This window comes from Sordaria macrospora, chromosome 1 (assembly GCF_033870435.1).
Source record: "Sordaria macrospora chromosome 1, complete sequence".
Lineage (NCBI taxonomy): Eukaryota > Fungi > Ascomycota > Sordariomycetes > Sordariales > Sordariaceae > Sordaria > Sordaria macrospora.
The window spans coordinates 2,864,523-2,892,471 of record NC_089371.1 but is presented as its reverse complement, the minus strand read 5'-3'; the positions used below and the strand labels follow the sequence as shown (position 1 = coordinate 2,892,471).

Below are 27,949 nucleotides of genomic sequence, written 5' to 3'. Positions count from 1 at the left end.
TCAACGGTTCCGAGCAATATAACCGCTTTTGATGATGAGATCGAAAAGTACCGTAATAACAAGAGTCGGCAAGGGTAGCTGTAAGTCTAGACGACTGACGGACGGCCCCTACATCGTGCGTGCATATACATACCCGAGACGGACTTTCTCGCTTATGTGTCTCGCCATACCAAGTCCCGACACCGAATACCTGACTCCCGACTCTTGCCGCTGCGGTGCCGACTCACAATTGACGGACCATATGTACGTGTACATGGGACACAGATATGTACCTAGCTGAAGCTAGAGGCATGAACCGAACCTTGACCAAGATAGGAATGATCTGATCTAAGCTTCCCCAAATATTGTTCAGGAAGGTGGTCGTCATCTTCCATCTTGATGAGGACCGGGACAAGCACACCAGTCAATAAGGAATCACACGATTGAACTAACATGTTGAACTTGAAGTTTTGTCTTTCTGTTTATCTTCCTTCCTGCTCCAAAGTAAATCCATGGCTATCATCATAACATAAAAGAAAAAGGCTACCCATAAAAGTACAAACATGTGGCGCCAGCATTTATTCCAAACCGCTGAAGACCAAGATGCATATCCCTGGCAATGAGTTTACACATCCGCCGAGACTAACCAAAACCCATCATTACATTTCAACTCCGGTGTTGTTACCCTTCTCAGAAACTATCCAAAAAGGCCTTGGTATAATCAACTCTTGAAACGGCAACTCCGCAAAACTCAAACTTAAACCTCGAGGGTAACCTTCTGGCCCTTGACGCGGCCGATAACCTGCTCGGGGGCATACTTGGGAATGACCTCGTCGTCGTGGAGCATCTCGAACTCCTCAGTGGCGTCACGGCCCATGAAGTTCAGGAGAGCCTGGACACCACCGGGGTGGTCCTCAAGCCAGTTGGTGAGGTCAAGGACGACACCCTTGACGACAACCCAAAGGTCCTCCTTCTTGTTGTGCTTGGCAACCTCCTCCATGGTGTACTCCTTGTCGGGGATGGTGAAAGCCTTGGGGTCCTCCTTCTTGGGGGCAGCGGCGGCAGTGTCCTTCTTGGGAGCCTCAGTGCTGGAAGTAGCCTGAGCACCCTCACCGCCCCACTGGACGGAGATCTTGCCGGGCTGCGAGGGATCGATGTGGAGAGCGATCTGACCAAGACGGGCAGCACCAGTGTTGCCCTTAAGAGCCTCCTGGAAGAGGTAGTTGCTGGCGGAGTCACCGGCGACACGGCCGTAGACAACGCAGCCAAGGAGGGAAGAACCACCGAGGCGGTTGGCACCGTGGACACCACCGGCAAGCTCACCGCAGGCGTAGAGACCCTCAAAGGGCTTCTGCTCCTTGTTGAGGACCTGGGCCTTGTCGTTGATCTCGATACCACCCATGGTGAAGTGGAGGACGGGCTCCATGACGGAGACGTGGAAGTCGTCGTTGATATCGACGGGCATGTTGTGGAAGAACTTCTTGCCCCAAGGATCCTTCTGCTTGCCCTCAGCGATGGCGTTGTAGGTCTGGAAGGTCTTCTGGAGGTGCTCAGGAGTGCAGCCGATCTCCTTGGCGAGCTCGTGGCCGGTCATCTTCTTCATGAGACCACGGCCAGAGTAGTGGCGGGTGTGGAAGTCAAGGGTCTTGGAAGCCTTGGAGTTGAGGACGAGGCGGACGGGGTACTTGCCCTTATCCTTCTCCTTGTGGATCATGCCAGAGACGTAGTCACGGTGGCCGAGCTCGTCGCAGAAGCGGTCACCATCGCCGTTGAGGAGGAGACCACCCTCACCACGAAGGGCCTCAGCAGCAAGGAACTTCCACTTGGAGTTGGGGTCCTTGGGGTCGACGAGACCGGTAGGGTGGACCTGAACCTTGTCCATGTCAATGCCGTTACCGCCAATGGCCATGACCATCTTCTGACCGTCACCAGTGGCGTGGGTGCCGTTGGTGGTAGCAAGGCCGTAGACATCGGGGCGGTGCTTCTTCAGGAGAGAATCCTCAGTGAAATCGGCGGCATAACCACCAGTGGCGAGGACAACGGGGCCATCGAGGGTCTGGGACTCGCCGTTGACCTCATACTGGACACCAGTAACCTTGTTGCCCTCCTTGTTGAGGCTGGTGACGCGAGCCTTCTTGATGATCTGGACACGCTCGGGCTCGGTCTCGGCGAGCTCCTCAAGGCGCTGCATGAGAGCATAGGTGATGGCCATACCGGGGAACTTGGCATCGTGACCACGGTGGGTACGGGGCTGGGAGTGACCACTGCAGGCAGAGTTAGCGACGGTATTCTACAAAGGAGGAGCTTTCATGCTCAAAAAAAAGGGGGTACATACCCGAGACGGGAAACAAGGGTGAGGTCGAGGTTGAAGACATCCTGGAGCCACTCAACGGCAGCAGCGGACTTGTAGGTGAGGACCTTGATGAGGTCGGGCCTGGCCTTGTCACGGGCAGACTTGAGGGTATCATCGTAGAACTGCTTAACGGAGTCCTGGATGCCGTGCTCAACCTGTGTGCGGGTGAGGGCACCGTTGATACCGGAAGTGGCCTTGGTCGAGTTGCCACCGAAGAAACCCTGCTTGTCGAGAACAACGACGTTACCACCGGCGAGGTAGATGGTGTGAGCAGCGCTCAGGCCGGACACTGGAAACGGAATAAACTGTCAGCAAAATGCCCGTGAACAGCATGGCACAGCCAGATGTCGAATGACGGATGTCGTGGCCCGCGCGCGGGGTATCGCGCAGTGTTCGCAAGTGGGAATGGTAACTTACAGCCACCGCCAACAACAATAACTCTGGGGGCCATTTTGAATATGATGTGTACCTCACAGGAATAAAAAGCCTGAAGTGAATGAGGATGAAGAGAGAAAGAGGGATGCAAGTCAAGAGAAAGAAAGAAGGAGTTTGCAAAAGCGGCAGGAATGCAGGCCTGGTTATTATTTGGTTGAGGGAGCGTCGACCGACGACCTTGACCTTCTGAGCCACGGGCACTAGCAATGGAACCGGGGCCGGGTTGTGTTGCAATTGCTGACACCCTGATTCGTGACGGGAGCCGAGGTCAAGCGTTGGGTGGGCTCTCGGCGAAACGACAGGGGTTTCTGGCGCTGGGGAAAGTGCAAGCCGATGTCCAGCAAGCAGCTGGCAGAGTGTCGCCCCATAATATTGGCCCTGTCATTCACGGGGTTCTCCATCATTTTCTCCAACAAGAGGAGTTGCTCCTCACTCTCCAATCCAGGTCGGCCTGACAATATCCGAAACGATGTGAAAAGCTGTCGAAACATTTTACTCTCTATCCCCACGATGCTCTCGAACCCGACGCCAACTCATCTTAAGCGATACAGAGATGATGTTGATTCAGAATACAGTCTACACAAAGCACAAAGAACGACGGCTAACGGCATCATAACATCCACTTGTGTGCTTTGGACCTCGCCTCCGATTTCTGGCCGAGGACAAAGTGGACGTCGGTGGTGGACTGCGCGCTGGCCGTCCGGCAAATGTACCGAGGCTTGCCACAAAGAGACCCAAAAGCGGACAACACCAAGGGCAATAGGCAAATACAGTATGAACCCCTGAAAGTGCAACTAATTCGGGCTGGCGAAATCTTTTGCACTTTCTGGGTATTTGCACTTGGGGGACTCGGTGCACAACCCATATGACCCTGACTGGCCACTAGAAGGTGACCAGTGGCGGCCAAAAGTGGGTCGCTGAAGCCCCGGTAACCGGGTATAAGTGTTCTCTCCTACCAAAATTCGACCCCTGCAGGTGCAAATTTGCGCTAGAGTCTTTGCACTTTGCAGTTTTGCAGGTTTTGTATGGCAAAACAATTCCGGCGGCCAAATCTTTTGCACTTTGGGGGGCGTTTGCAGTTCAGGGCGGTTGCACTTGCAGGGGCTGATACTGTAACATCACACAGTACAAAACACAGACATTTCACCCACTCTTTCCACTGTGGGGTTCATGATGCCAAAACAGGAGGCTCCATGCAACTCGCACTCCGGTGCAAATTCCTGTTGAGACGTATCGAGGCCCTTCGCCGAACTTCAGTGGAAATCCTTCCGGAGAGAAGCTTCTTTGGACCTTTTTGACTCTGAGGCCCGCTGCAGCTGATGCACTCGATGCCACGATGTTGAGCAATCCCACACTGGGCTTCCATTTCCACACACCCACACTGCCCACACTCCTGGCTCACTTGGCATTTTGCCAAGGTGCTAAGAAACCATCTGGTCGTCTGGTTCATCCTCGCTCTCGTCCCCGTTCTCTCCTTTCCCAATGGAACCGGCCCAATCCCCATGCTCTACCCCCAGGATTCCCCACAGAGTCACGAGCCGGCCAAGCCAACTAGATCCCCACCTCCCCCAATCAATTGAAGGTGGGCAACTGCCGCTTCTCGTGTGGGTGACGGTTGGAGGTACCCACTGAGGCATGTGAAATTCAACGCGACCAACAACCCCAGCATGCTCGAGATTCCGCATCAACCATTCAGGCCATCATCAAAAGCTTGGATCAACGGCTTCGTCTCCAAATAGAAGGCTGTACACCACAAACGAGGATCATCAGATGTAGTGTAATCAAACACGGCTCGGAATGCAGACATCGAACCGAACTCTGAAAAGCGGTCAAGGCAGCATCTCCGGGTACCTGATATCTGACCCTGGCCGCCATGCTCGGTCCAGCCGTCAAGGCTTGTCAGATGATGAACGTGCCTCCCGATGTCTGTTGACTTTTCGTGCTTTGCGTGGCATGTGATACTCTCCGGTTCTGAGACGATGTCATCGGCAGACCTGTGTTTGACGATAATACTTGCTGTTCATGGATACCCAGCTGTCAAGAAACGAATTGTAGTCTGATGGATGAGCATGTTCTACCCGTTGACTGCAGTGCTTGTTGCTTGTTGCAGAGAGCCTGCGCATCGCGGGCTGTCAATATGTTATGGCCGGCTGTTCCACCTACATGAGCTCCAACTTAACCTCACCGTGGATCCAAAGCTTGATGAAGCATTTTCTAATAGAACCAGATGAGTTTCCCCGAACACCTGCAACCTTCGTGGATTTGATCATTCTGGATCATTTATCAACTTCAACCAAAATCCGCGGAAATCACGAGATGTGAAGCACATAGCAGCAGCGCGGCAATCACCTTTGATTGACTGCTTCCCCGCCCCCAGCTCGCACGTACGTCATCGTCGACATCCAATCCGATGGCTCGCTCGCTACCGTTCGTTTCGCTCTCTGCCACAACGTGCGATGCCATACGTACGCCTATATCTCTGTGCAGGTGACCAAACGCTCGGATCGTATCACGGAGAAGAGAAAACATCTGAGACTTGTTTGCGTCGGCCATGAGATTTTATCCGTACCTCTTCTTTGCACCAACTGCTGCAGTCGCCTTAGCTCAAGTCGTCCATCCTCTGCACCGGACCGCTTCCGATATACAGCAGCAGCAACAACGGCAGCCGCAGCCGGCCAACCACGCGCAAATCCCACTTGTGAAGCCTGCCGGAGGACTCGGCCCAGCCATGCCACCTTCCGGAGCGCCTCAAACAGACGGCCCCGCAAACGCGGGGGGCGGCGGCCCAGTCATGCTTTCAGATGTCATGGGACGGGATAAGAGCATCAACCTCTTTGCAGGGTGAGTCGCATCCCGTGTCCTTTATGTCTTCAACCGTGGCTTTAGCTGACATCTCAAACATCACAGCTTCCTTAGGAACATCGAGTCTCCGTCTCAGCGTTTAGACGATCCAGCCAGGAACACGACCGTGCTCGCACCCCTTAACTCGGCCGTAGAAAACCTTCCACGGAAGCCATGGGAAGATCCGAAAGACTACAGCGCTTTGGGCACGAATGCGTATGAAGGCGAGGATGGACAGGGACGAGCGCAGCGCAACCTGCGTAGGTTCGTTGAGGCTCATTTGATTCCAACCAGCCCATGGCCGGCTGGCGAGAAGGTTAAGCCGGTGGGTGGTGATACGGAAATCTGGTGGGAGGAGAAGGATGGTGTGAAACGGGTAAGTGGAGGGCAAAAAGAAAACACAAAGTACACCCGCCTTGACTTGAAATGGTTATACTGACATTATACCACTCGCAGATCCAACCGGGAGATATTGAAGTTGTCAGTGTAGGCAGCACTGTCGTCAATGGCGAAGTGGTAAGTCCACCCTTGGTCCGCCCATTTCTGCCCCCTCCTTTGTCCCAATTGTGCACTTTTGCTCAAAGCCTGTTTCTTGCGGGAATGTTGACCTTGAAACTTTGATTGAACAGTGGATCTTGAAAGGCGTTCGGAATTATACCGGATAGAAGTTGACAAGTTCGAGACAAGGAAACCGTCGAATGAAATTGGGCATGAGTACTGAGCTATGGACTGTCATGGACGGGGATGTACACCATGTTGATATTTTCTGAAGTCGTTTTGTTGCTGAGCAAAATGGCTTCTGAATAAGCGATAATGAACTGCAACAGGAGGAGACCTCAGGACAATCCGGTCTTGCGATAACCTCACGATAACAAACGTTATCGCAAATGATGGTGGATTCATCTGGTCCGTTCCTCTGAGAACTGATGCTGGTGACTCTGACCGTTACGGTAGGCGGTAGCCGCCGGCAGGTCTTCAAACGGGACCCACCGCGTATGACACGAATGATGATGACACCGCGCGTTGGCGGCGCTGAATCGGCCAAACAACGTTCAAGCGGTAGAACACGAAGTTGAATAACAAACTATTTCCTACTGCCATATCTAGCTGATGAGCTTCGAATCAGAAAGCAGCTTCGTTATATAACGAAAAAAGGTGGGATCGAATAATTCCAAATTCCGTCACCGGTTCCTGAAATGCGCGCCTTGTCTCATATTCGGGCTCCATCGGCGATAATGTAGATACGTAAGGGGTGAGTAGGGACGATAAGAAGCCTCGGTGGGTCAGGAGCAGCAAAGGAGTAAAATCTCTGAGCTCTGATTCGCTGGATTAGTGCTTGGGCCGGGCTGAGGGCCCCAACCGACATTTTGCCGCCTTATCGCTATCAGTTGGAAAGGCGGAAAGAGATCTGCGCCCCGGTTGCCGGTCTTGCGACACAACTGCTTGCTACGTTTGATTCCCGACATCCACTTGGTCGCTAAAATCATCTACGGAACCAAGCCCTTGTTGTCGACAGCCGTGCCAAAATCCAACTTCAGTTGAAGCCGTCAACATTCGAAATATCCAGAGGACATTGTCCATCGATGGTCTCAGGGAGGTTCTATGACACCTGTCGCAGCTGTACGCGCCAAGCTCCCCCCATCCTCGTGTTCTTCCAGCCCAGCTTTTGCCCTGCTCTGCCTGGTCCCCTGAGAGAGCTCCCAGGGCTCCCGCCTCGCCGAACTAGGTGAGGCCGATCTAAGGCAGACAAGCAAGCAAGCGCCTGCCGCAACCACTCTCCCGCTTTTAAGCCTTGTCCTTTTCACCACATTGACCTCATCACGCAACCAAATCTTGCTCCCCTCCCAATCCCCCACCAGCGCTCCGGTCATATTCAGCTCATTCCTACATCACCCTCATAAATACTTGCATCTTACGCGTCCTCGGTTTCGCAACTGACGCATACCCCCCAGAGCCTTCGAACAGTCCAACCACGATGAACTCCCAGCCCCAGCCTCTGCATGGCGGTGGCCCCTTTGATCGCGACCGCGAACGCGAACTCGAGGAGCAAAGACATCGCGCCATTCAGCAGGAGGAACTAGCACGACGAGAGAGAGACCGTGATCAGACCCGCGAACGCGAGCGAGAACGGGAACGGGAACGCGACGACGCCGAACGTCAGCACCGGGAACCATACCAACCCGCCACCACCCCTCACCACAGCAGTGCTGGCTCGCTCCCCATCCACCAACCGGTCGCCTCTAGAGTTGCAACCACCATTCATAGCCCCGGCGGTCTGCTTGCCAATCACGGAGGCTCTGCCCCTTCTATGCCTATTGGCGCACCAACGGGACCTGCTCCCGCTTTCGGCCCCCAGTTACAACATGAACCCGGCCGGCATCCTTCACACGGCGGGCCTGGCGCTGCGCCGACAACTCAACATCAAATGTTCGCCCCAATGTCTCACGGCCTCGGTGGCCCAAATAATGCTCTAGGAGGGTCGGGCGGACCGGCGTCTATCTTCGGCGGCCCTCTCCAACAGGAGACCGGTCGGGGGTTACAGCAGGATGGTGTGCGTGGCATGCAACAATTGCCCTTTGGCTCCAATATGAGCGCTGGCCACCCCATGCCATCTGGCCCCACTGGAATGCCTCAAGGCCAACAGCCAATCCTTAACGTAAGTAAACCCATCTAGACGGTCAGCAGGGTGCGATTTCAATCGCCAGTGGATGCTAACGGTAGTCACACAGGACGCTTTGAGTTATCTCGATCAGGTTAAGGTCCAGTTCCATGAGCAACCAGACGTATACAATAAGTTCTTGGACATAATGAAGGATTTCAAGAGCCAAACGTATGTCGGCCCTCCGTGTTCGACAGTCTCCTCTAGAAGCAGGCTAACCGGAAGCAGCATAAATACTCCTGGGGTTATTACAAGAGTTTCCGAGCTATTCGCGGGCCATCCAAATCTCATCCAGGGCTTCAACACATTCCTGCCACCCGGTTACCGCATTGAGTGCGGCTTAGAGAACAACCCGAACAGTATTCGCGTTACAACACCCCAAGGTTCCACCTCGTTCTCAATCGGTGGAAGTCGGGCGCCACAACTCGAACCTACACAACCTACACCAGGTCCTGGTCAGACCTTCCTAAGTGCACGACCAGGGAATTGGCCGCCATCAGCTGTGCAGCACAGCATTGAGAGCCCCGAGGTGGCGTATAGCGTGCCTGCACAGAATGGCCCTGCTGGATTCCCTGGCTCTAACCAGAGTGCACCCTTCGAGAACGCCAGTCCGATTCAGCAGAGGTCGGTCCCAGCCGGCCAGAACGGGGCTGTCGGCACCCATGCTGGGCCAGCGCCTAGAAATGCGCACACGCCTACGCCAACGGTGGCCGGCCAGCCCAACTCAAACGGCAGCGTGGCTCATCAAGCAATCATCGAAAAACGGGGACCGGTTGAGTTTAACCATGCGATTAGCTATGTCAATAAGATCAAAGTGAGTGCATTCTTCCCGTTGGCCAGGGGCGGCATAAGTGGGAGCGGTTTTCGTGGCAAGGATGGGGCTGGGAAGCACTTGTGGAGACTCCTTCGTCTGAACTTGACATGGAACTTAAGTGTGCGAACTCGAACTGACTCTTTTGCAGAATCGTTTCCAGGACAAACCCGAAATATACAAGCAATTTCTCGAAATCTTGCAAACCTACCAGCGCGAACAAAAACCCATTCAGGACGTCTACTCCCAAGTCACCACTTTATTTCACGCGGCGCCCGACCTGCTCGAGGATTTTAAGCAATTTCTTCCCGAATCGGCCGCGCAAACGCGACCGGCCGGCCAGCAGCGCCTGGAAGACAGCGCGGCGATGGCGGTTACGACGCCAACCCCTCAACCAGGTCTTCCTGTCCGTGATCAACAGCCCAAGATGCCACCGGTCGGTAACTTTGCGCCCCCGCCGAGCGCCAGCAAGGAGAGCAAAAAGCGTCCTCGTGTGGAGAAGGCCGTTCCCACCGCCGCACCTCCCACATCCGAGCAGCCGCCTGTCTCGAGTTTGCGATCAACTATTCAGCCAGCGGCACCCGCCAACAAGCGAGCCAAATTAACACACAAGCCCGTCGCCGGCGATGGCAACTTCGTCGAACCTACATTGACTCCTGTCATGCCGGAACCGCTTGGTCCGATCCCGCTTTCGACATCCGGCCAGGATGATGTACAATTCTTCGAGAGGGTCAAGAAGCACATCGGCAACAGGACTGCGATGGGCGAGTTCATGAAGCTCATCAACCTCTGGAATCTTGACCTGATCGAGAAGGATGTGTTGATCTACAAAGCCAACCACTTCATGGGTGGCAACCCGGAATTGCTGAATACCCTCAGGCACATGCTCAGGCACACCGGCACAGAAGAGGTCGTCGAGAACCGACCTGAACCGCCTCTAGGCAAGGTTTCCTTGAGCAACTGTCGGGGTTTCGGTCCTAGTTATCGCCTTCTCCCTAGACGGGTGAGTGCTTTCCCCTCTTTAGCATTATTTTCCTTACAAGACCGCTAACCAACATGGGACTCCAGGAACGTCTCCGCCCTTGCAGCGGTCGCGACGAGCTGTGCAACTCGGTCCTCAACGATGGTTGGGCCTCACACCCGACGTGGGCTTCGGAAGATTCGGGCTTTGTTGCGCATCGCAAGAATGGTTACGAAGAGGGACTCCATCGCATCGAAGAGGAGCGACACGACTACGACTTTTACATCGAAGCCAACCAAAAGTGCATCCAGCTCCTGGAACCAATTGCACAACAAATGCTTACGCTTACCCCTGCGGAGCGACAACATTTCAAGATGCCTGCGGGTCTTGGTGGGCAGAGCACTTCGATCTACAAGCGCGTGTTGAAGAAAATCTATGGGCCGGAGAAGGGCTGCGAGGTCGCCAATGAGATGTTTAAGAACCCTTTCGCCGTCGTGCCCATCGTTATGGCTCGTCTAAAACAAAAAGACGAGGAGTGGAGATTCACACAGGTATGGACCAACATCCCCTCAACCCGTCCTGTGCTGAGAACATGTATTTGCTAACCGATTTGATAGCGCGAATGGGAGAAAGTCTGGCAGAGCCAAACCGAAACGATGCACCTGAAAAGCCTGGACCACATGGGTATTCAGGTCAAGACGAACGACAAGCGCAACTTGTCCGCCAAGCATCTGGTCGATGTCATCAAGACCAAGCACGAAGAACAACGCCGACTAAGGGCTACCAAGGCCAAGATACCTCGTCACCAGTTCCTGTATGGGTTCCAAGATCAGGATCTTCTTCTTGACCTTCTTCGCTTCATGGTCATATATGCGAACGTTGGTGGCCAGCACAACGCCCTTGAGAGGAGACGAATCTTGGAGTTCTTTGAGACATTCATCCCGGCATTCTTTGACCTTCCAGAAGAGAAGGTGCAGGAGAAAATTGCTGATATCGACCAGGATTCTGGAGAAGAGGATGAAGAAGAATCTGCGCCCACTGAGCTCACCAATGGCAGGACGCGACGCGGTAAGAAGTCCGATCTACTTCGCGGTGTTCTTGACCCGGGTCGTAATGGCAGTCGTAGCCGTGGCCAGAAGGAAGACAGCGCAGCAACAGGAAGCAAGGAAACGACGCCGGATGTCGGGTCTGCTAATGAGGAGGAGATGCCGGATGCGCCAGAAGATCGGGCTGTCCCCGAGGTCTCGAATGACCGCTGGTTGCCGACAATTGGGCCCATCGTCTTGGAGAACACCAAGGAGGGCAAGCCTGATGGACTTGTTGATGTCGATGGGGAACTGAAGGCGGACGCACCCTTTGCCCGTGCCTGGTACAACTTTTACTGCAACCAGAACATGTATGTGTTCTTCACGGTTTTCCAGACGCTGTACAGGCGCCTCGAGGACGTCAAGGCCAGCAAAGACAGCGTCCTTGAAGAGATCCGCCGGGAGACTGCTGTTAAGCCCGCAAAGATCCTTGGCATGGTCAACCCAGGCTTGCACTACTTCGACGACAAGAACCCGGAGACATTCTGGCCTCGAACTGTGGAGCTGATTGAGGATTTCATCAACGGCGAGATTGACGAGAGCCGGTATCAAGACGTACTCCGTCACTACTATCTTCGCAAGGGGTGGACGATTTACACGATCCAAGATTTACTCAAGACTCTTTGCCGCATTGGTCTTGCGTGCAACAACCCTGACGCTAAGGGCGAGAAGACCAAGGAGCTCGTCAGGGCGTACTTGGAGAGCCGTCAGCAGGAGACTACTAGCTTCCAAAACGAGATCAGCGCTCGTAAGTTTGCCGAGAAGTGCATCAAGGACGCCGATATGTTCGTCATCAGCTGGGTAAGTATCTCTTCCGAGAAAGGTAAATACAATAAATGCTAACGTATCACCAGTACCCTGGCAAGAAGGAAGCTTCCGTCCGCTGGTTGAAGAAGGAGGACACCACCTTCTATATGGACGAGATGGAGCGCATCCAACAATGGCAGTACTACATCTCTTCTTACATGCGTCAGGAGCCCACAGAGGGAGTAGACAAGAAGCAGCTCCAGAGGGTATTCCTCTCCCGCAACCACGCCGCGGCAACGGAGGGCATCTCCGAAGATGATTACAAACCCAAGCCTCTTGCATATGATGAGGGCTTGGTGATTAGAATTTGCCTCAACTCGTCCAAGATGGTGTTTGAGAAATTCACTTCGGAGTGGTTTATCTACAACACCACCACCTTCGAGTCGGAAGAGGACAGGGTTTTCCACGAGGAGAAGCAGGCGTTCCAGAGAGAGTTGCGCGACGAACGCCTCAAGGAGAAGTTCGTTACGAACAACTCCTGGATGAAGGGCCTGAGCCACGAAGAAGTCCAGGCAGCCAAGGACGAGTTCCAGAAGTGGAAGGAAGGAGGCATTGGTATGGTCGAGCCGCTGCAGCAGCAACAGCCCCCACAACAGACACATGCCGCCCAACAGTAGTATTGTGTTCATGGACGTCCTTGGGAAATGGAAGAGGATAGGGCGAGAGACGGGTGTTTTTGTGGCGGGGCCTCATCGTTACATCCCCTTTCTGCAGGAGAGATATGCTCTGAGTTGCCCCCTTCGGTGAGGGTAAGATAATTTGGTGCTGGAATTCCAAAAGGAGTTGTGTGGGAAATGGGTACGATTTGTTTTAAGTCGTGGATTTTTTTTGCTTTTTTTCCTCAGTTTCTTTCATTCACAGCCTAGGCGAAGGAGCGTGTGGGTATCAACAGAACAGAACAGGACTAGGTTGGTTGAAGTTTGAATCCAGTTCGTTTATTACAGATTGAGATGTGGAAAATTTCGGCGTACTGAGAAGAGAAAAGAGAATGGAACAAAGGAGGGACATGGTATGGAGAGGAGCAGACGTAGTAACATGGACTCCTCGCATAGGTGCCGGTGTTTCTTGAGGTTGTCACTTGATGAGGGGTGGAACTGATACTAGCGAGAACCATTTGTTTATATTCCTTGTCGATTAAATGCAGTACCTGGTAGTATTCTTCAACAACGGCTGTGAACTCTTCATTTGTACAACTACAAGGTACCGCCCGTCTGGTGCCCCTTTGAAGTGCGTACGGGTAGGTACCGAAGCTCGGACCAGGTAGCTACCTTATGCTTGGCAGACATCTCAACCACCATCACTCACTCCTTCCTTAGCTCCCACAAGCTCCAAGCTAAACGTTCTTTCCCTTCTTCCTTACCAGTTTGACCAACGGCTCAAGGTTGGGATCACAGTACCAACCAGCCGTATGGAAGAGCCATAAGGCACTCACATCATCCTTCTTCTCTGTTCACCTCTGCTCCCCCGCCATGCTTACCCGGCCGCCGCCGCTCTTCGGCGCCCCCATCGGCATTCTGCCGCGATGCTTCCCACGTTCAGTCCCGGCCTTGAACACTACAGTCAAAACAACAGCAGCCACAAAAGCCCTCGGATCACCCGTTAATATCGTTGCCGCTTATCATTGGCAGGGTCCGTCCCAGTTACGATGGCAATCACAACTACGTCGTCCTCAGGCGCAAACTCAGGTTCAGGCAGGAAGGACGCCAACAGTTGCAGAAACGGTCCAACTGAGTGGAAAGAGCCCTTCGCTAGTAATGCGACTTGTCGGTGTCATCTGGCTGGCTTCAACTTCAACTCGGTCATCATCGCCATCGTCGCAAAAGGAAAAGAGAGGAGTAGTACAGGCTAGCAACGGAGGATCACATGCCAGCAATGGAGGGGAACAACAGGCACAACTACCACCAACTGCTACGAATGGGATTCCACAACTTAAGGCGCCGAAGCTTGGTGAGATTTTCTTTGGACCTGGGCTTTTCCGCTCATATGGGCGGGATGGGAGTTGAAGCAGAATGTGGGCCGAAAGGGAAAGTGTTCATGAAGCTAATTAAGGAAATTGGTGATGGCAGAATATCCTGAGCGTTTGCTAATTTACAATGCCGGCAGGGGGAGTAAGTATTTACCGTTCTTATTATTGTCTCCGTTTTCCTGGTTGGGCGTTGTGTGGTCCAAGGCACACGGATGAGGCGACTTGGTCGAGATCTCATATCATGAGATATCCTGACAGATCTGGCATCAGATAGGACTCACTCACCCTCAGTCACTCCACCTCTTTTCTGAAAAGCTGTAACACAGGCTAATTGACAAACTCTTCCGAACAGAGATCATCTTCATCTCCCTCCTCAAACTCACCACGGTCTTGATATTCTCCGCCTTCGGCCTCTTCGTCGCCCCAATTTACATCGCCAATGGGTCTCCCCTCACTGGTGCCGCCGGTACGTTTTTATCCTCCCGCACCTCTTCACCCTTTTCCGCCTTACAACAACCACAAAAATTAACCACTCTCCACAGTCTTTACCTGCGGCCTAACCCCCTTCCTCTTCCTCGCCCACTCCTCCCGTCCCTTCGTCGCCCAAATCCACCTAACCAAGATCCCCCCCTACGCCCGTTTGTCGTCCGACGTCCTCCTCCGCTTCGCCCGCTCTCTCCCTCCTCAATCGGCCTCCCGTCTCGAATTCGTCACCATGTCTCTCATCGGCAAGCCCCGCGTTGCCAGCGTCAGCGTAGCCGACCTGAAACCCGTCCCTTCTTCCCAGAGGGGTTTGTTCAAGAAGGCGAATTTTGTCAGGGTTGACAATCAATCACCCACTGCTGTTGGTGCCAGCGCTGGTTCTGTTGGTCCTGCTGGTCCTTCTGCGATCAACAAGAACAAAACACTGTCCTCCTACCAGCTCAAAATCCAACAACTCCAAGCCCAACAGCAAGCCCTAAAGGACAAGAAGCAGCGAGGCTGGAAGCAAAGGCTTCTTGCGTGGGCGCGGTTCAAGAGGGTCAACGAGTTTTATGTGACTGATGTCCCGCAGAAGACGGCGGAGAAGAGGGGTGTGAAGGAGGCGAGGGTCTGGGAGGAGATTCGGGGTTTGATTGAGAAGAGGGCGGTCAGGGAGGCAGAGAAGAAGAAGGTTATGTGAGGATTATCAGGGAAAGAAAAGAGAGTGTGTGGGTGAGAGAGGGTCTGTAGTTATGTATGAATATTTGGAGGCCGGTTTGGTGCCTGCCGTATTTATCTCCGAAAGGAAAGGTGTATCAAGCTCGTGGACTTGTTTTGCTTCTTCTCCCTCGTGATTTCGTCTGCAGTACCAGATCATGACCGCCCCATCTGGCTACGCACCTTTATGAATGTATCGGGATGTGTGATACCGGGTAACATTCTCATCGATATGCCAAGTTGGCGGTGTTTCTGAAACCAGTGACCATTAAACGTGCAAATTTTCTCCACGCTACAAACATCATTTACAATATACCCCCATCCAGTGCTTTCATTTAGCTCATCAACCATCAGCTCGGCATACAGCTATTCCGTCCAAGCTAGAACATGGCGTTTTACATATCCAACCACGAAAATTTATCTTAACTCTTACATCACCACCTGTTTCAACCATCGACTCCAAAACTGCTGCAAAGCCTCCCTATGGATATGTAACACAACTTTCGCGTGACCGTGGTATAGAACTAGTAATACAAAGGCTAAAAAAAGGCATAGCCAAAACGAAACGAATGGTATCCGAATTTCCGACCACCGGAGAATGATGTTGAATGTTTGAGAGTAAAGAATCTCTCCCCCCTAATGTTCAAAATTCTAGATTCCGCCACCTATACTGTCCCATCTTCAGGGGACAAAGAATAATAATGCTTCCCTCCCCATGTGATGCCATAGTGGTTGTCACCTGCCGAGGTGTACCAGACACCGTCGGGTGAAATTTCTGTTTTTTCTTCCCTGATCCCCAACTGTGTTTGGTACCGATACTTTCTTTTTGCCTTGTGCTGTCGAAAAATATGAAAGCCATTCTTGCTGATGTTTAGGTCGAAAGTCGTTATCATAACATCAATGAAACCCAAAACCCTGTCGCGGTACACAAGCATACATGCCATGCCATGCCATGCCGTTTGACCTGCGGGTGACCAGGTATATCATTGACCAGGAAATTATCCAATCCTGACAATCTCGTGTCCTTGTCCCGTGGCCGGGTTGTGCGGATGTTGGAACAGGCGTGAGCATGCGTGTGACGGCGCGACGTCGCGCGATCAAGTGCCCAGCTGTTATCGGTTACGCTTGACCATATGGCCATCGTAATCGCCGCCCCAAGAGCGCTTGAGGCCTCCCTCATAGACGCTAGCCACAGACTCTTGCCACATTGCAGGGGTGACGAAAGTCTGAACTGGCTGGGTAGGGTACTGTGGCATATGCTGTGAAACCGGAGAAAGCTGAGCCTGGGCCGCTTGCAAGTCTTGGATGCTGGTCTCCGATGCACCAGAAGAGGGAAGCGATAATGGACTGGCATGGCTCGTGAGCTGAGAAGGATGCTGCACCTGAGGGTTGCCAAACTGGGCATTCCATTGACTGGCATAACGGTTAGTACCGAAAGAACTGCGAAGGGGGCTTTTCTCTTTCTGGGATTGACTTACTCAAAAATGCGAGACGGATTCCAGGCGGGGGCGTCCGCGAGCGGCATCGCCTGTGCCATGGAAGGCGCTTGTGTCCCGTGACCGGAAGACATCATGGCAAGTGACTGCAAATCATAGGAGTCACTCTTGCTGTCCATTGGGCCAACCGAAATGGGCGGTGAAAGGGGATGAGTGGTGTAACTAACGTGAGAATGTTGCACATGCGGGTCAAGCTGGTGGTCGATGGAACCAGTCCTCGACATATCTGATCGATACGATGGCCCTGGTGGGCTTGGATGCGAGTTTGAAGATGGGCTTCCATAGGGGAAGCTAGGCTTCAAAACGAACGGCTTCCTGATATCCTGGGAAAAGGCCTCCCGAACGGAATCAATCTGCCGCTGCATATCGGGCATTGGCCAAGCACCCATACATTTCTCTAACACCCGCATGTGGCGTGTGAAGTATTCTCGCGACTCCGCATTGAGGGCCGGATCCGGTGATGTCAAAGCGACCTGAAGCGAGCGTTAGTAGGGCTGAGCCAAGACTAGGTGAAAGGGGGCTAGAACGGGGAAGAAGACATACTAAATGCAATACAATACAAGCGAGAACCGCGTAGAGCGTGAAGTTGATACCTCGCTGCATGCACTGTAACCCGGCAATGCCAAATTGGTTGATAATGCCTTCTTGTAACCTGCAGAGCATCTTGGCGGCGCGGTATGAAACCAGCATGTGCTGCTTCCATTGACCTCCAGGGCCGGTTGGCGTCATATGAGCCAGCTGAGGTCTGTAAAACAAAATGATGCTGAGGTGGTAATACGAATGCATATTGCCAACGAACGAGGAAGGCAACCACGGAGGAGACCCGTCAGCAGGGAATTGAAGCTGAAGGTCGGGTGGTAGGTCGGTCAACCATGCGTCCATGGCAGGCCTGATCTGGACGAATTCAGGATCGATACCCCACTCCTTGTTTCTTTTAAGGCGTGAATAAACTCTGCTCATCCGGCAGACGTTCCGAACAACCTTGGAGAAGTAAACGAAGTTTCGGGAAACATCATACTCGGACGTGTCGCCGTTAGGCAAGGGTCTTGGAACGTCAAAATTGACAGTCTCTTCTTCGACCGCAAGATCGGTTTTTCCTAACAAAATGTCAGCATCTCATATGTCAGAAAGATGGATCCTCGACTTACCTTGAGGGGTACCAATCATAATCTCCACAATGAAGATAGTCTGCCAAATCCTGTCTCTCAACTGACACTCTGCAGGGCTGAAGCCACATGATCGACCGGCTTGGTGATCAGCATAGTGCTCGTCCAGCCCAAGATCCTTGGCCATTGTAACACATTGGACGATGCTCATCCAAGAGCGGTAGTAGTAGCCCTTCTTCGGTGCTTGTTCCCTCGCCTTGAGAAGGATCAGTGATGCCTGGAGGGTGCTCAGGCGAGGTACATCCAAGAACGAATCGGCATGGCCTGTGTTTCACGTTAGCTCATGATCAACAGAGCAAGGACGGGATTCGTACGTGTTGCAAGATATAGCCATTGCTGGCCTTGTGCAGCATCATCGGCAAGACGATTAGCAATCGCAAATATGGCCTCAAGGATGAGGGGCGAAATGGCCTCCCGGTTATTGTGCCATTGATGATAGAACTGTTGCTTGTCCAACACTGGGACATAAGGATGCGTATGCGTAAAGTAGAGATTGAAATAGTGGAGGCACAGATCTTCAGACGGCATCAGGGCGGGCGGTATGCGAATCTTGCCAGCGGTCAGAGGTGGTAGGTTCTTTGTGAACTGGTCCTCTTCGGTCTCTTCCACGGAGGGCTCGCTATCATCGGCCGATCGCATTTTGCTGTTCAGGTACGGAGCTAGAGCCATGTTAGTTTTGACAAGCTTTGAAAGTCAAGAGCAGCCGCCCTTTCTCACCTGTTCCTGCTTCGTTGACCTTGAGGGATCCCAGAAGTTCTGCCAAGTCCTGCTGGGCATATTCGGATTGATAATCTTCGGGTGAAGACGGATGTTGAGAGATTTGAGGTAGCTGTTGTACCTGGGGTATCTGATGCATGGAGGGAGGCGTCGGAAAGGAATCCGGGGTCGCATATGCAGAGTGCACGGCAGCATACTGAAGGTTTTGTGGTACAGCTTGCGGCTGCGTGTACGGCACGGTATGGTACATCGCTGCCGTGTCCTGGAAGGAGGTCTGTGAAGGATATATGGGTGTGGCTTTGGGAGCTTGAGCGTGCGTGAGAAGCTGTTGGTGATCGGTCAAAGCCATTTGCTGCTGTTGATAACTCTCCGGAACAGGCGACGAGTCGAACTGGGCACGCGGAGGTTCGTAAACTTGAGATTCAGCGGCGCCATCAAATCCATTTGGCCGAACGCAATGAAGCTTGAGGCGGATGCATGCCGAACATGGCCAAGTGTTGGTGGTGGCGGCGTCGCATTTGATCTTCCTTCTTCGGCATCCTTCGCAGGCTCTCATAACTATATATGCCAGTCAGTCTTAAAGTCGTGCTTGGTGTCTTGATGCCTCCATATGAGACAGGAATGGAACGGATTGTTCCAATATGGAAACACCATGATTGGAGCATCGGGTGGTGTATGTTCGCATGCTTGCTTGGGATCGGATAGATGCTGAGAAACCACATACCCTTCAACCGCTTGTGGCGATTGTGTTCGTCAACGAAGACATAGTCTAAAGTACCAAATAGCAGACTGGTTAACGGATGTTCTCTTATTTTCCAGATAAGACGAGGGGAGTATCCAAGGGACAAGACTGATAGGGGTCGCACTTTTCTGAGTTTCGCGCGGCGGTTGCTGGTAAGCAGGCGGCGCAAAGGTAAATGCACCCATCTGCGAAGTTTGCGGGAGCAGTCGGCGCACTGATGGGTCGTTTGACATGCTTAGAGGTATCGGTGATATTGTCTGATGTCCAGCGTCCGTCTGATGTCGAGTATGTAGAGGTTAAAGATGGGATGACAGTTTCAAGGTTTGGTGCTGTTGGCGAATGGCGGGGGAGTCAGCGCTTCCACATTGGCTTCTCGCTATCCTTGATTCATGAGTCGGATCGGATCAAAATCGTCCAAATGTTGCAGGTCGTGTCCTGAAAATGGGCGTAATGTATTCCTGGCGGCGCTGTTTGATGTGTCCGAGGGAGCAAATGTGTGTCCAAGATGTTGGCGCGCGAATTGAGTTTGACGGTCTGATGTGGGCGGTGGGTGTTGAGACTGAAGCTGCTGGGCCGGCTCAATTGATGATGTAGTAGGCAGTGGAGGCCGGTGTGCTGGTAGGGAAGTGGCAGGTAGTTTGATTTGAACGTTGCGTTGGCGGGCTGATAGTAGTGTTGTTGGCGGAAGGAGCGTTCAAAGTTGTACTAACCACCTCTACTAACTACACTACCTCTTTCTAGCACTAGCAGGTGTATGTAGCGGCAGTAGGTTTTCGAGGTAGCCGCAACTTTGTCGGTGGCCAAAAACAAGCAGACGGCACTTAGCAAGCCGCGTATACAATGTTCCTTTGGCGAGGTAGTATATGTCGCAGCTCGTCAGTGGTAACAGTAGAGGAACCGAGTGAAACAAGGGGGGATGGGAGGGGATTTTAGGGATTACGATGGATCGAGCTTTAACAGGAAGTTTAGGCGGTAGAGAAAGGTACACTCGTACCTCTACGACACCAGGGAAGCCCGCCCAGCTACCTTTCCACTGGGTCTGTCGTCTGCAGATGGATGGGTTCTCCCGGTCCCAGGTCTTCCCTGATCTTTCACGGTGGATTGGCGGCTTGTGGTGGCCGTAGTGGTGTAGCATACAGTGTGCACTATAGCATGCCAAGGTAAACACTGAGCAGCATAACGACAGGGCCTGGCTGACATCTCGTCGAGGGGGTTCACCCTTGCTACAGACTAATCCAAAGACCGGCTTCATCAGGATCAGCCATGGGTCTTGGACATGGATCCCCTAGCGCTCAATGGACTCGCTGTGCTCGGGGGTTTTAAATTGTGCTCTCCGCTGTTTGGACACCCACCACAAATCTAAATAATCTCGACAATCTTGTCACTTTACACATCGGAGGATGTATCTCAAGGCATGAATGACATGTGCCCAGTGTGCCTGTCTTGAGGTACTTTGTACAGATTGTATCCGGGCGGGTCCATGAACAGCAAAGAAGACACCGCAGTCGGTGAACGCAGAACAAAGCCGTACACAGGACTCGCTGGATGTGGTACATGTCAGAAGCCCCGGGGTATCACCCAGCTCCTTTCCCTTAGTTATCTCGTGGTCTTGTCCTGAGGGATTGCCACTGCCAATGCGCATGAGTACGAATATAGTAAACTCGTGGTGGCACCTCGATGTTACTCTAAACATCGCACTACACGTACATGTAAACTAACGCCAGCCTGAGAACCTAGAACAAGTTGCTGCAGACTGGAAGATTGGCAAAAAGAATGCATAGCAAGTCTGGCGGCGGGACAAGGAACCCAGTGCCGCCGCCCCAAAGCACAGGGAACGTGACAATGGCATTGGCTGGTCCCGCAACGGAACCCTTGATTGCCACTGCTACCGATGAGAACCGACGGTAGCAGTCCCTCGACGGAACCAGCTTCTTTTTCACTGTGTTTCCGTGCAAGTGGAATGATGTCCAATAGGTGCCCAAAAGCATTGGATATGGGGGACATCTGGGACGCTGGGACGGTACATACCTTGCGGATACTGTACAGCATCAACCGCTGTACACGTGTAGACTTTTGCTAGAAGCCAGATGAACCAAGCAACCTGCACCCGTATCCGGTGTTCCCTCAGCCGCAGGTACTACCATATACTATAGGGTGTCTTTCGTCAGTCCAGCTCAACGGGGCAAAGAAATGATGACTATACATGGTCACGCGTAATTACAAACCGTTCGTGCTCTGTTGCAAGGTATCCGGATGCTTGATGACGACTTTCGGAGGCTCCTTCTTGGTTCCCGTCGTTGCTGGCTCTCTAGTCCCAGCTAACGGGATGTTAGATACTGATACCCACCGCAGATTTGATGGAGGCTGCGGGACTTGGGGTGGGAGGGTGGATGCCGTGATGGATGTGCGGGAGCGATGAGAGTGGCCGCGTAAAAGACGGGACTCCAGGACCAAGGTTCCGTTATCCCAGGAGGGGAGCACTGGAAGACTGGGCCTCGAATCAGCATCTTCAACATTCGCCCACCCCCCTCCTCCGCCAATGTGTCGTAACAGCCCTTTTGGGTTGCATTCAAAGCTAGCGTGTTGACATGGCTTTGAATAACATCAAGTACCCATCTTAGCTCGCGCTGAGTTTAAGATGATTTGGTAAACAGAAGCTGTTTAGAGACTTGTAGGCATACGGCATGTCTCAAAGAGCAGGAGAAATGGTCTTTGGCACCGACCTCTCTTCATTTCTTGAGGTATATCTGGAAAAGCTTATGGGCGAGTTCACGGTAACCGGCGAAGGCGTACCCCAGCAACTCTGGGACACTAGCTTCATGAGCGTCAGCGAGGAATCCTCATTACAACGGCGGTATGTCAAACAATCTCGAGAAACATCTACCGATAATTTTGCTTTTCACGGTCGACTGCTCTGGCGGGCTATTTCGCATGCCTGCCGACTTGGATGCTGTATGGGAGATCGATCGGGCAGAACGGGCAATCATCATGGCGGGCCTTGTAGTCTTTGCCTGCTTTTACTTAGTGCTTCTGGTTGAGTCCTGGGGCCCTGTCTCACAGCGGGAATCGCACGATAACGCAAGAAGGCTAGCCGCGAACCCTGGGGAAAGGCAGGGAGACAGGATATGGATCGAGTCGAAGATCTTGGCGTTTCTGTTGAAATGTGAATGTTCCGTTGATGAGCATCTTGTTTTCGAGGCCGAGTGCTCTCAGAGTCCCCTTTTCCACACTGCTCTGGCTGACAAATCAGGAACATGCTATTTTTGCTTGCTGTTCATGGTGATTGTGGTTCCTAGTGACCAAAGGAGTGGATGATATGAGTGAGAATCAGAGCCGGCACTCAAGGCAGTCTGCATGGCAAAATGAACTTGAAGAGGGCAACTGAAAGCGACTGTCATGTCTCATGTGTCTCATGCTAACCCGTGTGGTTTGAGTCGAATCGTTGTCAAGTGCAGGTGCAAGTTCGCAACGACGCCACAGCAAGCAGCATTTGTAACAGGGGTAATCGGGCCATTTCAGAGGCTGTCACATGCAAACCGATTTCGTGATTGGAGATTCAGAGAATAATTGTGGGCCGCCCGAGAGCCGGTACATGCGCGGACGAGGAAGGTACCTACCGCTATGCCGAGGATGGCGGGTGGCCTTTCCATCAATCCGTTGGAAGCCAAATTACCTTCTGGCAGCGTTACACAAGACACTTCGACAGTTGCGACTGGCGTCTTTCGCGAGGCTAGCGGGTGGAAGGCCATCCAGAACTGATTTGCTCAATTTCTTCTTGTACACTACCGTTGGCTCACCGGTGAAAGGAAACAAGGAGGACGGCGGCGAACCAGGGTACAAGTCCTTGACGTTGTCCTGCAGTCTGCCAGTTTCCGACCTTCCAGATGGGAGTTGTTGACAGTGCAAAATACTTATACCGCTGCCACGCACTGGTCATCCCCAGACCACCAATATCAAGGTTGAATACTCGGCTCGCGGGCAGACTCGACGACGGCTCGAGGGCAAGCGACTCAACTTCGCAATTCTACCCCCACCCACCGTCGTCTTCCGTCCATCGACCGAATGGGATATCCAATCACCAAGTTCATCTACTCAAACCCCAAGCTCGCCAGGGGAATCGCACCCACCACCTCCACCTTGGCCGAAATGAGTGTGATTGCGACCCGACATGGGTTGGAACATGCCCGGTTGACAGCGACCTCCACGAGACCCTATGCAAGAAATGCCGGAAGAAATGTTCTTTTGAAAAAGCAAAGAGGGAACGCGGAGGGGCTTGATTCAAAAGACATGACATAAGTCATGTTGTACGAGATTGTTATCCTGAATTGGCATCGCGAGTGTGTTCAACGAAGGTTGTCACTTGAACTTAGCGGGCTGTTGTGAGAGTCGCTGTCGCATAGCAGCAAGGCACCGCACTACCTACCCTATCAACCTCATCCACTAAACTCAGATATTAGGTACACTCCTCCATGACCTTGGTATACTTGGCGACTATTCCGTCACACGCAACCACAGCATGTACCCCAGGCTCGGGAATCCTGTAAGGCACAGGGCTGATGCTGCGGCCACCATGGATTAAGGTTTGGCATCACCGAGTCATATCCCAATTTTTGTCGGATCCTCAATCCCATCCCAAGCCCTTTGTAGAAACATCTCCGAGAAAGGGACCTTGAGAGGCTGAAGCATTACAACCTTGGGGCCGCCGCAGGCCGTCGGGCAGCCAAGGAGGATGCACCACACGACAACAACTTGAGCGGGAGTCGCGGGAGCCATCGGCGCCAAGGCACTGTCTCCTTCGACATTCCCTCTCCTCTGTCTGGCCTTCCACGGGGTCATGGAAGCTTCCAACTTCTGTTCAGGTCTCTCACTGCAGGGAAGCCCCCACGCATCTCAACATCGTCCTGTATGGGATGTCGGTCGCATCAATATAAGCAATATACCAACGATCGGGTTTCCACGTGGGGGTTTCTTCCTATCATTTTTTTTGAACAGGCGCAGCAACGACGTACATACTTGGTAGCTGGAGGTATAAACCCGTATAGCGCAGCTATGCGAGCAGCCGCCTAGAAGGTACCGCCTCACGGACGGGTACAACTCTACGGATCTATATCACCGGGGTTTATATATGGCCGTACCGCAACCACCCCGTCCTCATCCAAATACGGGTAGCATGACGCAACAAGGTAAGCGAGATTCAAGTGTTCGGAAACGCCACGCGATAGAAGATCAAGCTGTACTAGGATGGAGAATAAATACAGGGGAGTATTTGTGTTGAAGAGGCACCTATACAGCCACAAACTCATCTCTTAGTGAGCTCCCCCGCGCGGGTTACGAGAGGATTAATAATGCTTCCACTGCACATAAGGTGCTTTGATCTGCGCGGTGATATCCGATCATCAATTAGCTGCTTTCATCGCCCTCATATTCGAAAAAGCGCAAGAGTGTTTCGGGGCAATACACCTCTCCATGTTGGATGTGGGTAGGTTGATGAGGGCATGGCCGGCGATGATGGATAATGTGGGCTGGCCTGTTTTCATACGACTGGTCCGACTATCTCACCATCCTACATCGTGTTTTTGAGATGTTGCTTGAAACTCACTAAGTAGCATCGGCCCTTTCTTAGATCTCGGAAGGCTCTGTGCCCCCCAGTGGGGCCCGCCCTTTGGCCTGGCGGGACGGCATGCCCCGATAGCACCTGCAGAGGCACCGCAACCTGCAATGCGGGGAACGATTCACAAACGAGACTGAACGGTTGCTCTTGCTCCCCGTTCACTGAACGTCACCCGCCCCTGCCGCCGTTTAACCTACGCGCACGGCAGCAAACGTGACCGTACCTGAAGCACTGCATCAACTTTTCAACAAGCGCCTAAGCCTTGACCGTCGACTGAGTGGCAACTTTCGTGACCGCAGCAAAACTTTTCCTATCAATTCGATCACCGCAGCCACCGTTGAGGGTTACCTCACCAACCGTTTTCTCGACACAACCTCTCATCATGGCTAAATCGGATTTCGATAACGCCAATCCCACCGTCCTTAGTGTTTCACAACTGCCCAGTAGGAGTCAAGTGAAGGGCCATGTGAGAAAGGGCCCGGATTCCAAGTATGACCACATCCTGTTTCCGAAGCAGTGGTGGGCAGGAAGCTCTTTGAACAGTGACCCATCCGTGTGGACATCGGACGAGGACGAGGACGACGACTTGGCTTTGGCGACTGAGGAACCCATTGACGAGCAAGAAATCTACGGTAAGAGTTACGCCCCATCAAGCTGCACGTGCATGGCAAGGCGCAGTTCATGTTTCAACCGCTTGTCTCGGTCCTCTCTGTTCTATTTTTACAAGCAACCAACACTAGTGATCAGACGGCTGATGTCTTCTATTAGACCTGCTATCAACCATATCGGACCCTGAACATCCCGTCACCCTGGGCCAAATCGCCGTCGTCAGACTCGACGACATTCACCTTAGTCCATCACCCGCCGAGCGTCTAGATCCAAACACCTTGACCAATGTCGAGGTTGATCTTACGCCCACAGTGAACCACTGTTCTCTGGCGACTGTCATTGGTCTTGCCGTACGTGTCCGACTCGAGAACGCTCTGCCTCCCAACTACCGCATCATTGTCCGCATGAAGGATGGCTCCCATGCCCAGGATGACCAGGTGAACAAGCAGCTGGGAGACAAGGAGAGAGTTGCCGCTGCTTTGGAAAACGACACCCTGAAGGGCATCATCGAGAAGATGTTGGAGACTTGCGTCTGAGAACAGCCCAGACATGGGAGCCCCAGAGGTGTCCATTTCCAGCAAATCATCATACACATTCCGATGACTTTCCGGGCTTGACGGACGCGGCGGTGTATCGTGAGATTGTATCGACAGGGTCCTTATTCGTCACCGTCGGCAACGCCATTCCATATACGACACGTCCTCATCATGGGGCACACGCGTGGCTATTCGGTATGTGGGGAAGCTGTGGATGAATCGATATGATGATGCGAGACATCGGCCAATTCTGATACCTCCCGCCGCCTTTATTGATGTTCAAATTTCCCAACCCAGGGCTGAGCACTCTGTTGCCCATGCAAGTTCAGGGACACAGGGCCAGCAACTATTCCAACCCAAGCATCGGGATTGCAAGCTCCAGGGGTTCAAGATTGAAAGGCACGATGTCACCTGGCATTGCATTCCAATCTTGGGTGGCGGTCATGGACGGTTCATGCGGTGAAGCCCATGTCCCTGGCACTCTACCAAGGGCGTAGGTCAAGACTCTCTGCGGTAGTTATGATGATAGAAAAGGCGCCACACCTTACTTCTCTTTTGGTCCTTTTGCATAAAACCAATCTTTACTCTTTGTACGAATCTCAGTTAGTGCCCATGTACTCGCCGCCAAGCCCGAGGATCTTCGAACTTCATACTGACGGAGTTGACTTGGTAATTACCGAGCTGGCCCATCCATCTGAATATAACAAAATCAACAAAGGTTCAGGAGCTATTTTTCAGGGGTGAATGGTGATTTAAACTGTGTGATAGGAAGAACGAAGGGGTCACTGTCGAAAAAACACCGCCTACATCCCCCGACACCCGGGGTCTACCACAACTGGTTCATTCAACCATGGCTCAGGTAATCGGTGTTGAGGATGCGGGCGTTAAGGACCCCACTTTCCGTTGATCGACGGAACCCATGTGCTTTATGAACTGATCTGCCTACATGATGTGGACAGAGCCCGCTCGAAGTTGACGAATTCACACGAGACTAGTTGCTATGATTCGCATTCGGGTCCTCTAGTCAAGTGGGTAGGGAAGGGAAACAACAGAGCCCTGTGCACCCTGTGGTCGCTCACAACTTCAAAAGACAAGGACGTGGGGGACACCAGGGCATCTTGATCCTCTACGCACGCTGTACTCTCATAAGTCTCGTCGAGTGTGTTTCCAAACCACCACGCCAAGCCCAACACAGAAAGTCTCAACATTTCAATACAGCCTACGTTTCAAACGTGACTGTAAACTTCCATTTCCCAGTTTATGATATAGACCCCTGCGACACAAAGAGGATTGGGCGTGGTTACGTTACTAATTGTTCCTGCCCATGTGCACAACATAGGTCTAGGCAGATTAGCGTCGTGGGCCACATACCAGTGTATAAATGCCAGTTACACACAGTTTCTCTAAATCTCCTACCCACCTATTCTACACACTCATCTCCTTTCAACTTCAATGCTTCCGCGCCTCTGCGGACACTGCGAAACTTTCACTCCACCATTTCACTCACATTAGCGTAGTATACCTGTGCAATGACTAATGTGGGTAATTGTCGATAAACGCTTCTATCCAACCGCATATCGTCGAGGAGCAAAATACGATACAATCACCACCTCCATATGTCGACGAGCTAGTGGCCGTTGAGTCCATTCCTCTCTAGTTAGTGATTGACACACTTTCTAGGCATCGAGGAACACTTAAACGAAAACAGAAGATCGTACTTTTGCTCATGTTCAACCACTGAACCTTCAGTAAAAGTCACCGAAGTCACCACATCCAGTCCACACACACTATACTCGATACAGACGTAGTGTGGTGTTCAAGGACCAAGTGGATAACATCAATATCCCATTATGGGCCTGAGGGGCCCTGCTGGGGGTGTGTTGACCCCATCAACATCCTCCACCAGGAACCAACGAGCCTCCATCCGCATCGAATCCATTCTGTCAGCCTGCTGTTCGCTTCATTCATGTCCCGAGTCTTTTTCCCCATGTCCATC

General features: G+C 52.6%; 7 protein-coding genes across 7 annotated transcripts; 4 read left to right on the top strand and 3 right to left on the bottom strand.

The window, feature by feature from the left end:
• Positions 1 to 433: 433 nt before the first annotated feature.
• Positions 434 to 2,859, bottom strand: SMAC4_05782 (uncharacterized protein). Its single transcript, XM_003346197.2, has 3 exons — positions 2,750 to 2,859; positions 2,315 to 2,621; positions 434 to 2,243 (listed from the first exon to the last, which is right to left on the bottom strand). The coding sequence occupies exons 1-3, from the start codon at positions 2,781 to 2,783 to the stop codon at positions 737 to 739; spliced, it is 1,848 nt and encodes a 615-aa protein (XP_003346245.1). The 5' UTR covers positions 2,784 to 2,859; the 3' UTR covers positions 434 to 736.
• Positions 2,860 to 4,722: 1,863 nt separating this feature from the next.
• Positions 4,723 to 6,741, top strand: SMAC4_05783 (uncharacterized protein). The gene is made up of 3 exons (XM_066090343.1): positions 4,723 to 5,608; positions 5,675 to 5,984; positions 6,065 to 6,741. Exons 1-3 carry the CDS (start codon positions 5,319 to 5,321, stop codon positions 6,227 to 6,229), a joined length of 765 nt encoding a protein of 254 aa, XP_065945602.1. The 5' UTR covers positions 4,723 to 5,318; the 3' UTR covers positions 6,230 to 6,741.
• An 819-nt stretch (positions 6,742 to 7,560) lies between these two features.
• SMAC4_05784 (uncharacterized protein) lies at positions 7,561 to 13,081 on the top strand. The gene is made up of 7 exons (XM_003346199.2): positions 7,561 to 8,264; positions 8,338 to 8,438; positions 8,496 to 9,081; positions 9,230 to 10,081; positions 10,147 to 10,590; positions 10,657 to 11,925; positions 11,979 to 13,081. The coding sequence occupies exons 1-7, from the start codon at positions 7,584 to 7,586 to the stop codon at positions 12,546 to 12,548; spliced, it is 4,503 nt and encodes a 1,500-aa protein (XP_003346247.1). The 5' UTR covers positions 7,561 to 7,583; the 3' UTR covers positions 12,549 to 13,081.
• Positions 13,082 to 13,400: 319 nt separating this feature from the next.
• SMAC4_05785 (uncharacterized protein) lies at positions 13,401 to 15,086 on the top strand (the record flags this gene model as incomplete). Its single annotated transcript, XM_024655307.2, has 4 exons — positions 13,401 to 13,878; positions 13,998 to 14,039; positions 14,250 to 14,363; positions 14,440 to 15,086. The coding sequence occupies 4 exons, from the start codon at positions 13,401 to 13,403 to the stop codon at positions 15,057 to 15,059; spliced, it is 1,254 nt and encodes a 417-aa protein (XP_024511208.1). The 3' UTR covers positions 15,060 to 15,086.
• Positions 15,087 to 15,916: 830 nt separating this feature from the next.
• SMAC4_05786 (uncharacterized protein) lies at positions 15,917 to 21,664 on the bottom strand. The gene is made up of 9 exons (XM_024655308.2): positions 19,322 to 21,664; positions 19,180 to 19,224; positions 18,456 to 19,013; positions 18,053 to 18,397; positions 17,721 to 18,002; positions 17,116 to 17,669; positions 16,740 to 17,045; positions 16,555 to 16,658; positions 15,917 to 16,489 (listed from the first exon to the last, which is right to left on the bottom strand). Exons 1-9 carry the CDS (start codon positions 19,428 to 19,430, stop codon positions 16,189 to 16,191), a joined length of 2,604 nt encoding a protein of 867 aa, XP_024511209.1. The 5' UTR covers positions 19,431 to 21,664; the 3' UTR covers positions 15,917 to 16,188.
• A 2,129-nt stretch (positions 21,665 to 23,793) lies between these two features.
• SMAC4_13059 (uncharacterized protein) lies at positions 23,794 to 23,970 on the bottom strand (the record flags this gene model as incomplete). Its single annotated transcript, XM_066091241.1, has 1 exon — positions 23,794 to 23,970. One exon carries the CDS (start codon positions 23,968 to 23,970, stop codon positions 23,794 to 23,796), a length of 177 nt encoding a protein of 58 aa, XP_065945601.1.
• Positions 23,971 to 24,960: 990 nt separating this feature from the next.
• On the top strand, positions 24,961 to 27,407 carry SMAC4_05787 (uncharacterized protein). Its single transcript, XM_003346202.2, has 2 exons — positions 24,961 to 25,440; positions 25,577 to 27,407. The coding sequence occupies exons 1-2, from the start codon at positions 25,191 to 25,193 to the stop codon at positions 25,951 to 25,953; spliced, it is 627 nt and encodes a 208-aa protein (XP_003346250.1). The 5' UTR covers positions 24,961 to 25,190; the 3' UTR covers positions 25,954 to 27,407.
• Positions 27,408 to 27,949: the final 542 nt, after the last annotated feature.

What these genes read in the sequence shown, in the direction of transcription:
- SMAC4_05782 (XM_003346197.2), bottom strand. Translation starts at nt 2,783, where the DNA reads ATGGCCCCCAGAGTTATTGTTGTTGGCGGTGGCT. An exon ending in TATTGTTGTTGGCGGTGGCT is followed by an intron (nt 2,622 to 2,749) that starts GTAAGTTACCAT and finishes TTCCGTTTCCAG; the next exon opens with TGTCCGGCCTGAGCGCTGCT. An exon ending in ACCCTTGTTTCCCGTCTCGG is followed by an intron (nt 2,244 to 2,314) that starts GTATGTACCCCC and finishes CTCTGCCTGCAG; the next exon opens with TGGTCACTCCCAGCCCCGTA.
- SMAC4_05783 (XM_066090343.1), top strand. Translation starts at nt 5,319, where the DNA reads ATGAGATTTTATCCGTACCTCTTCTTTGCACCAACTGCTGCAGTCGCC. An exon ending in AGCATCAACCTCTTTGCAGG is followed by an intron (nt 5,609 to 5,674) that starts GTGAGTCGCATC and finishes CAAACATCACAG; the next exon opens with CTTCCTTAGGAACATCGAGT. An exon ending in AGAAGGATGGTGTGAAACGG is followed by an intron (nt 5,985 to 6,064) that starts GTAAGTGGAGGG and finishes TACCACTCGCAG; the next exon opens with ATCCAACCGGGAGATATTGA.
- SMAC4_05784 (XM_003346199.2), top strand. Translation starts at nt 7,584, where the DNA reads ATGAACTCCCAGCCCCAGCCTCTGCATGGCGGTGGCCCCTTTGATCGC. An exon ending in GCTATGTCAATAAGATCAAA is followed by an intron (nt 9,082 to 9,229) that starts GTGAGTGCATTC and finishes ACTCTTTTGCAG; the next exon opens with AATCGTTTCCAGGACAAACC. An exon ending in ATCGCCTTCTCCCTAGACGG is followed by an intron (nt 10,082 to 10,146) that starts GTGAGTGCTTTC and finishes ATGGGACTCCAG; the next exon opens with GAACGTCTCCGCCCTTGCAG.
- SMAC4_05786 (XM_024655308.2), bottom strand. Translation starts at nt 19,430, where the DNA reads ATGTCAAACGACCCATCAGTGCGCCGACTGCTCCCGCAAACTTCGCAG. An exon ending in TATGATTGGTACCCCTCAAG is followed by an intron (nt 17,670 to 17,720) that starts GTAAGTCGAGGA and finishes ACATTTTGTTAG; the next exon opens with GAAAAACCGATCTTGCGGTC. An exon ending in CTTGTATTGTATTGCATTTA is followed by an intron (nt 17,046 to 17,115) that starts GTATGTCTTCTT and finishes CGCTCGCTTCAG; the next exon opens with GTCGCTTTGACATCACCGGA.
- SMAC4_05787 (XM_003346202.2), top strand. Translation starts at nt 25,191, where the DNA reads ATGGCTAAATCGGATTTCGATAACGCCAATCCCACCGTCCTTAGTGTT. An exon ending in TGACGAGCAAGAAATCTACG is followed by an intron (nt 25,441 to 25,576) that starts GTAAGAGTTACG and finishes GTCTTCTATTAG; the next exon opens with ACCTGCTATCAACCATATCG.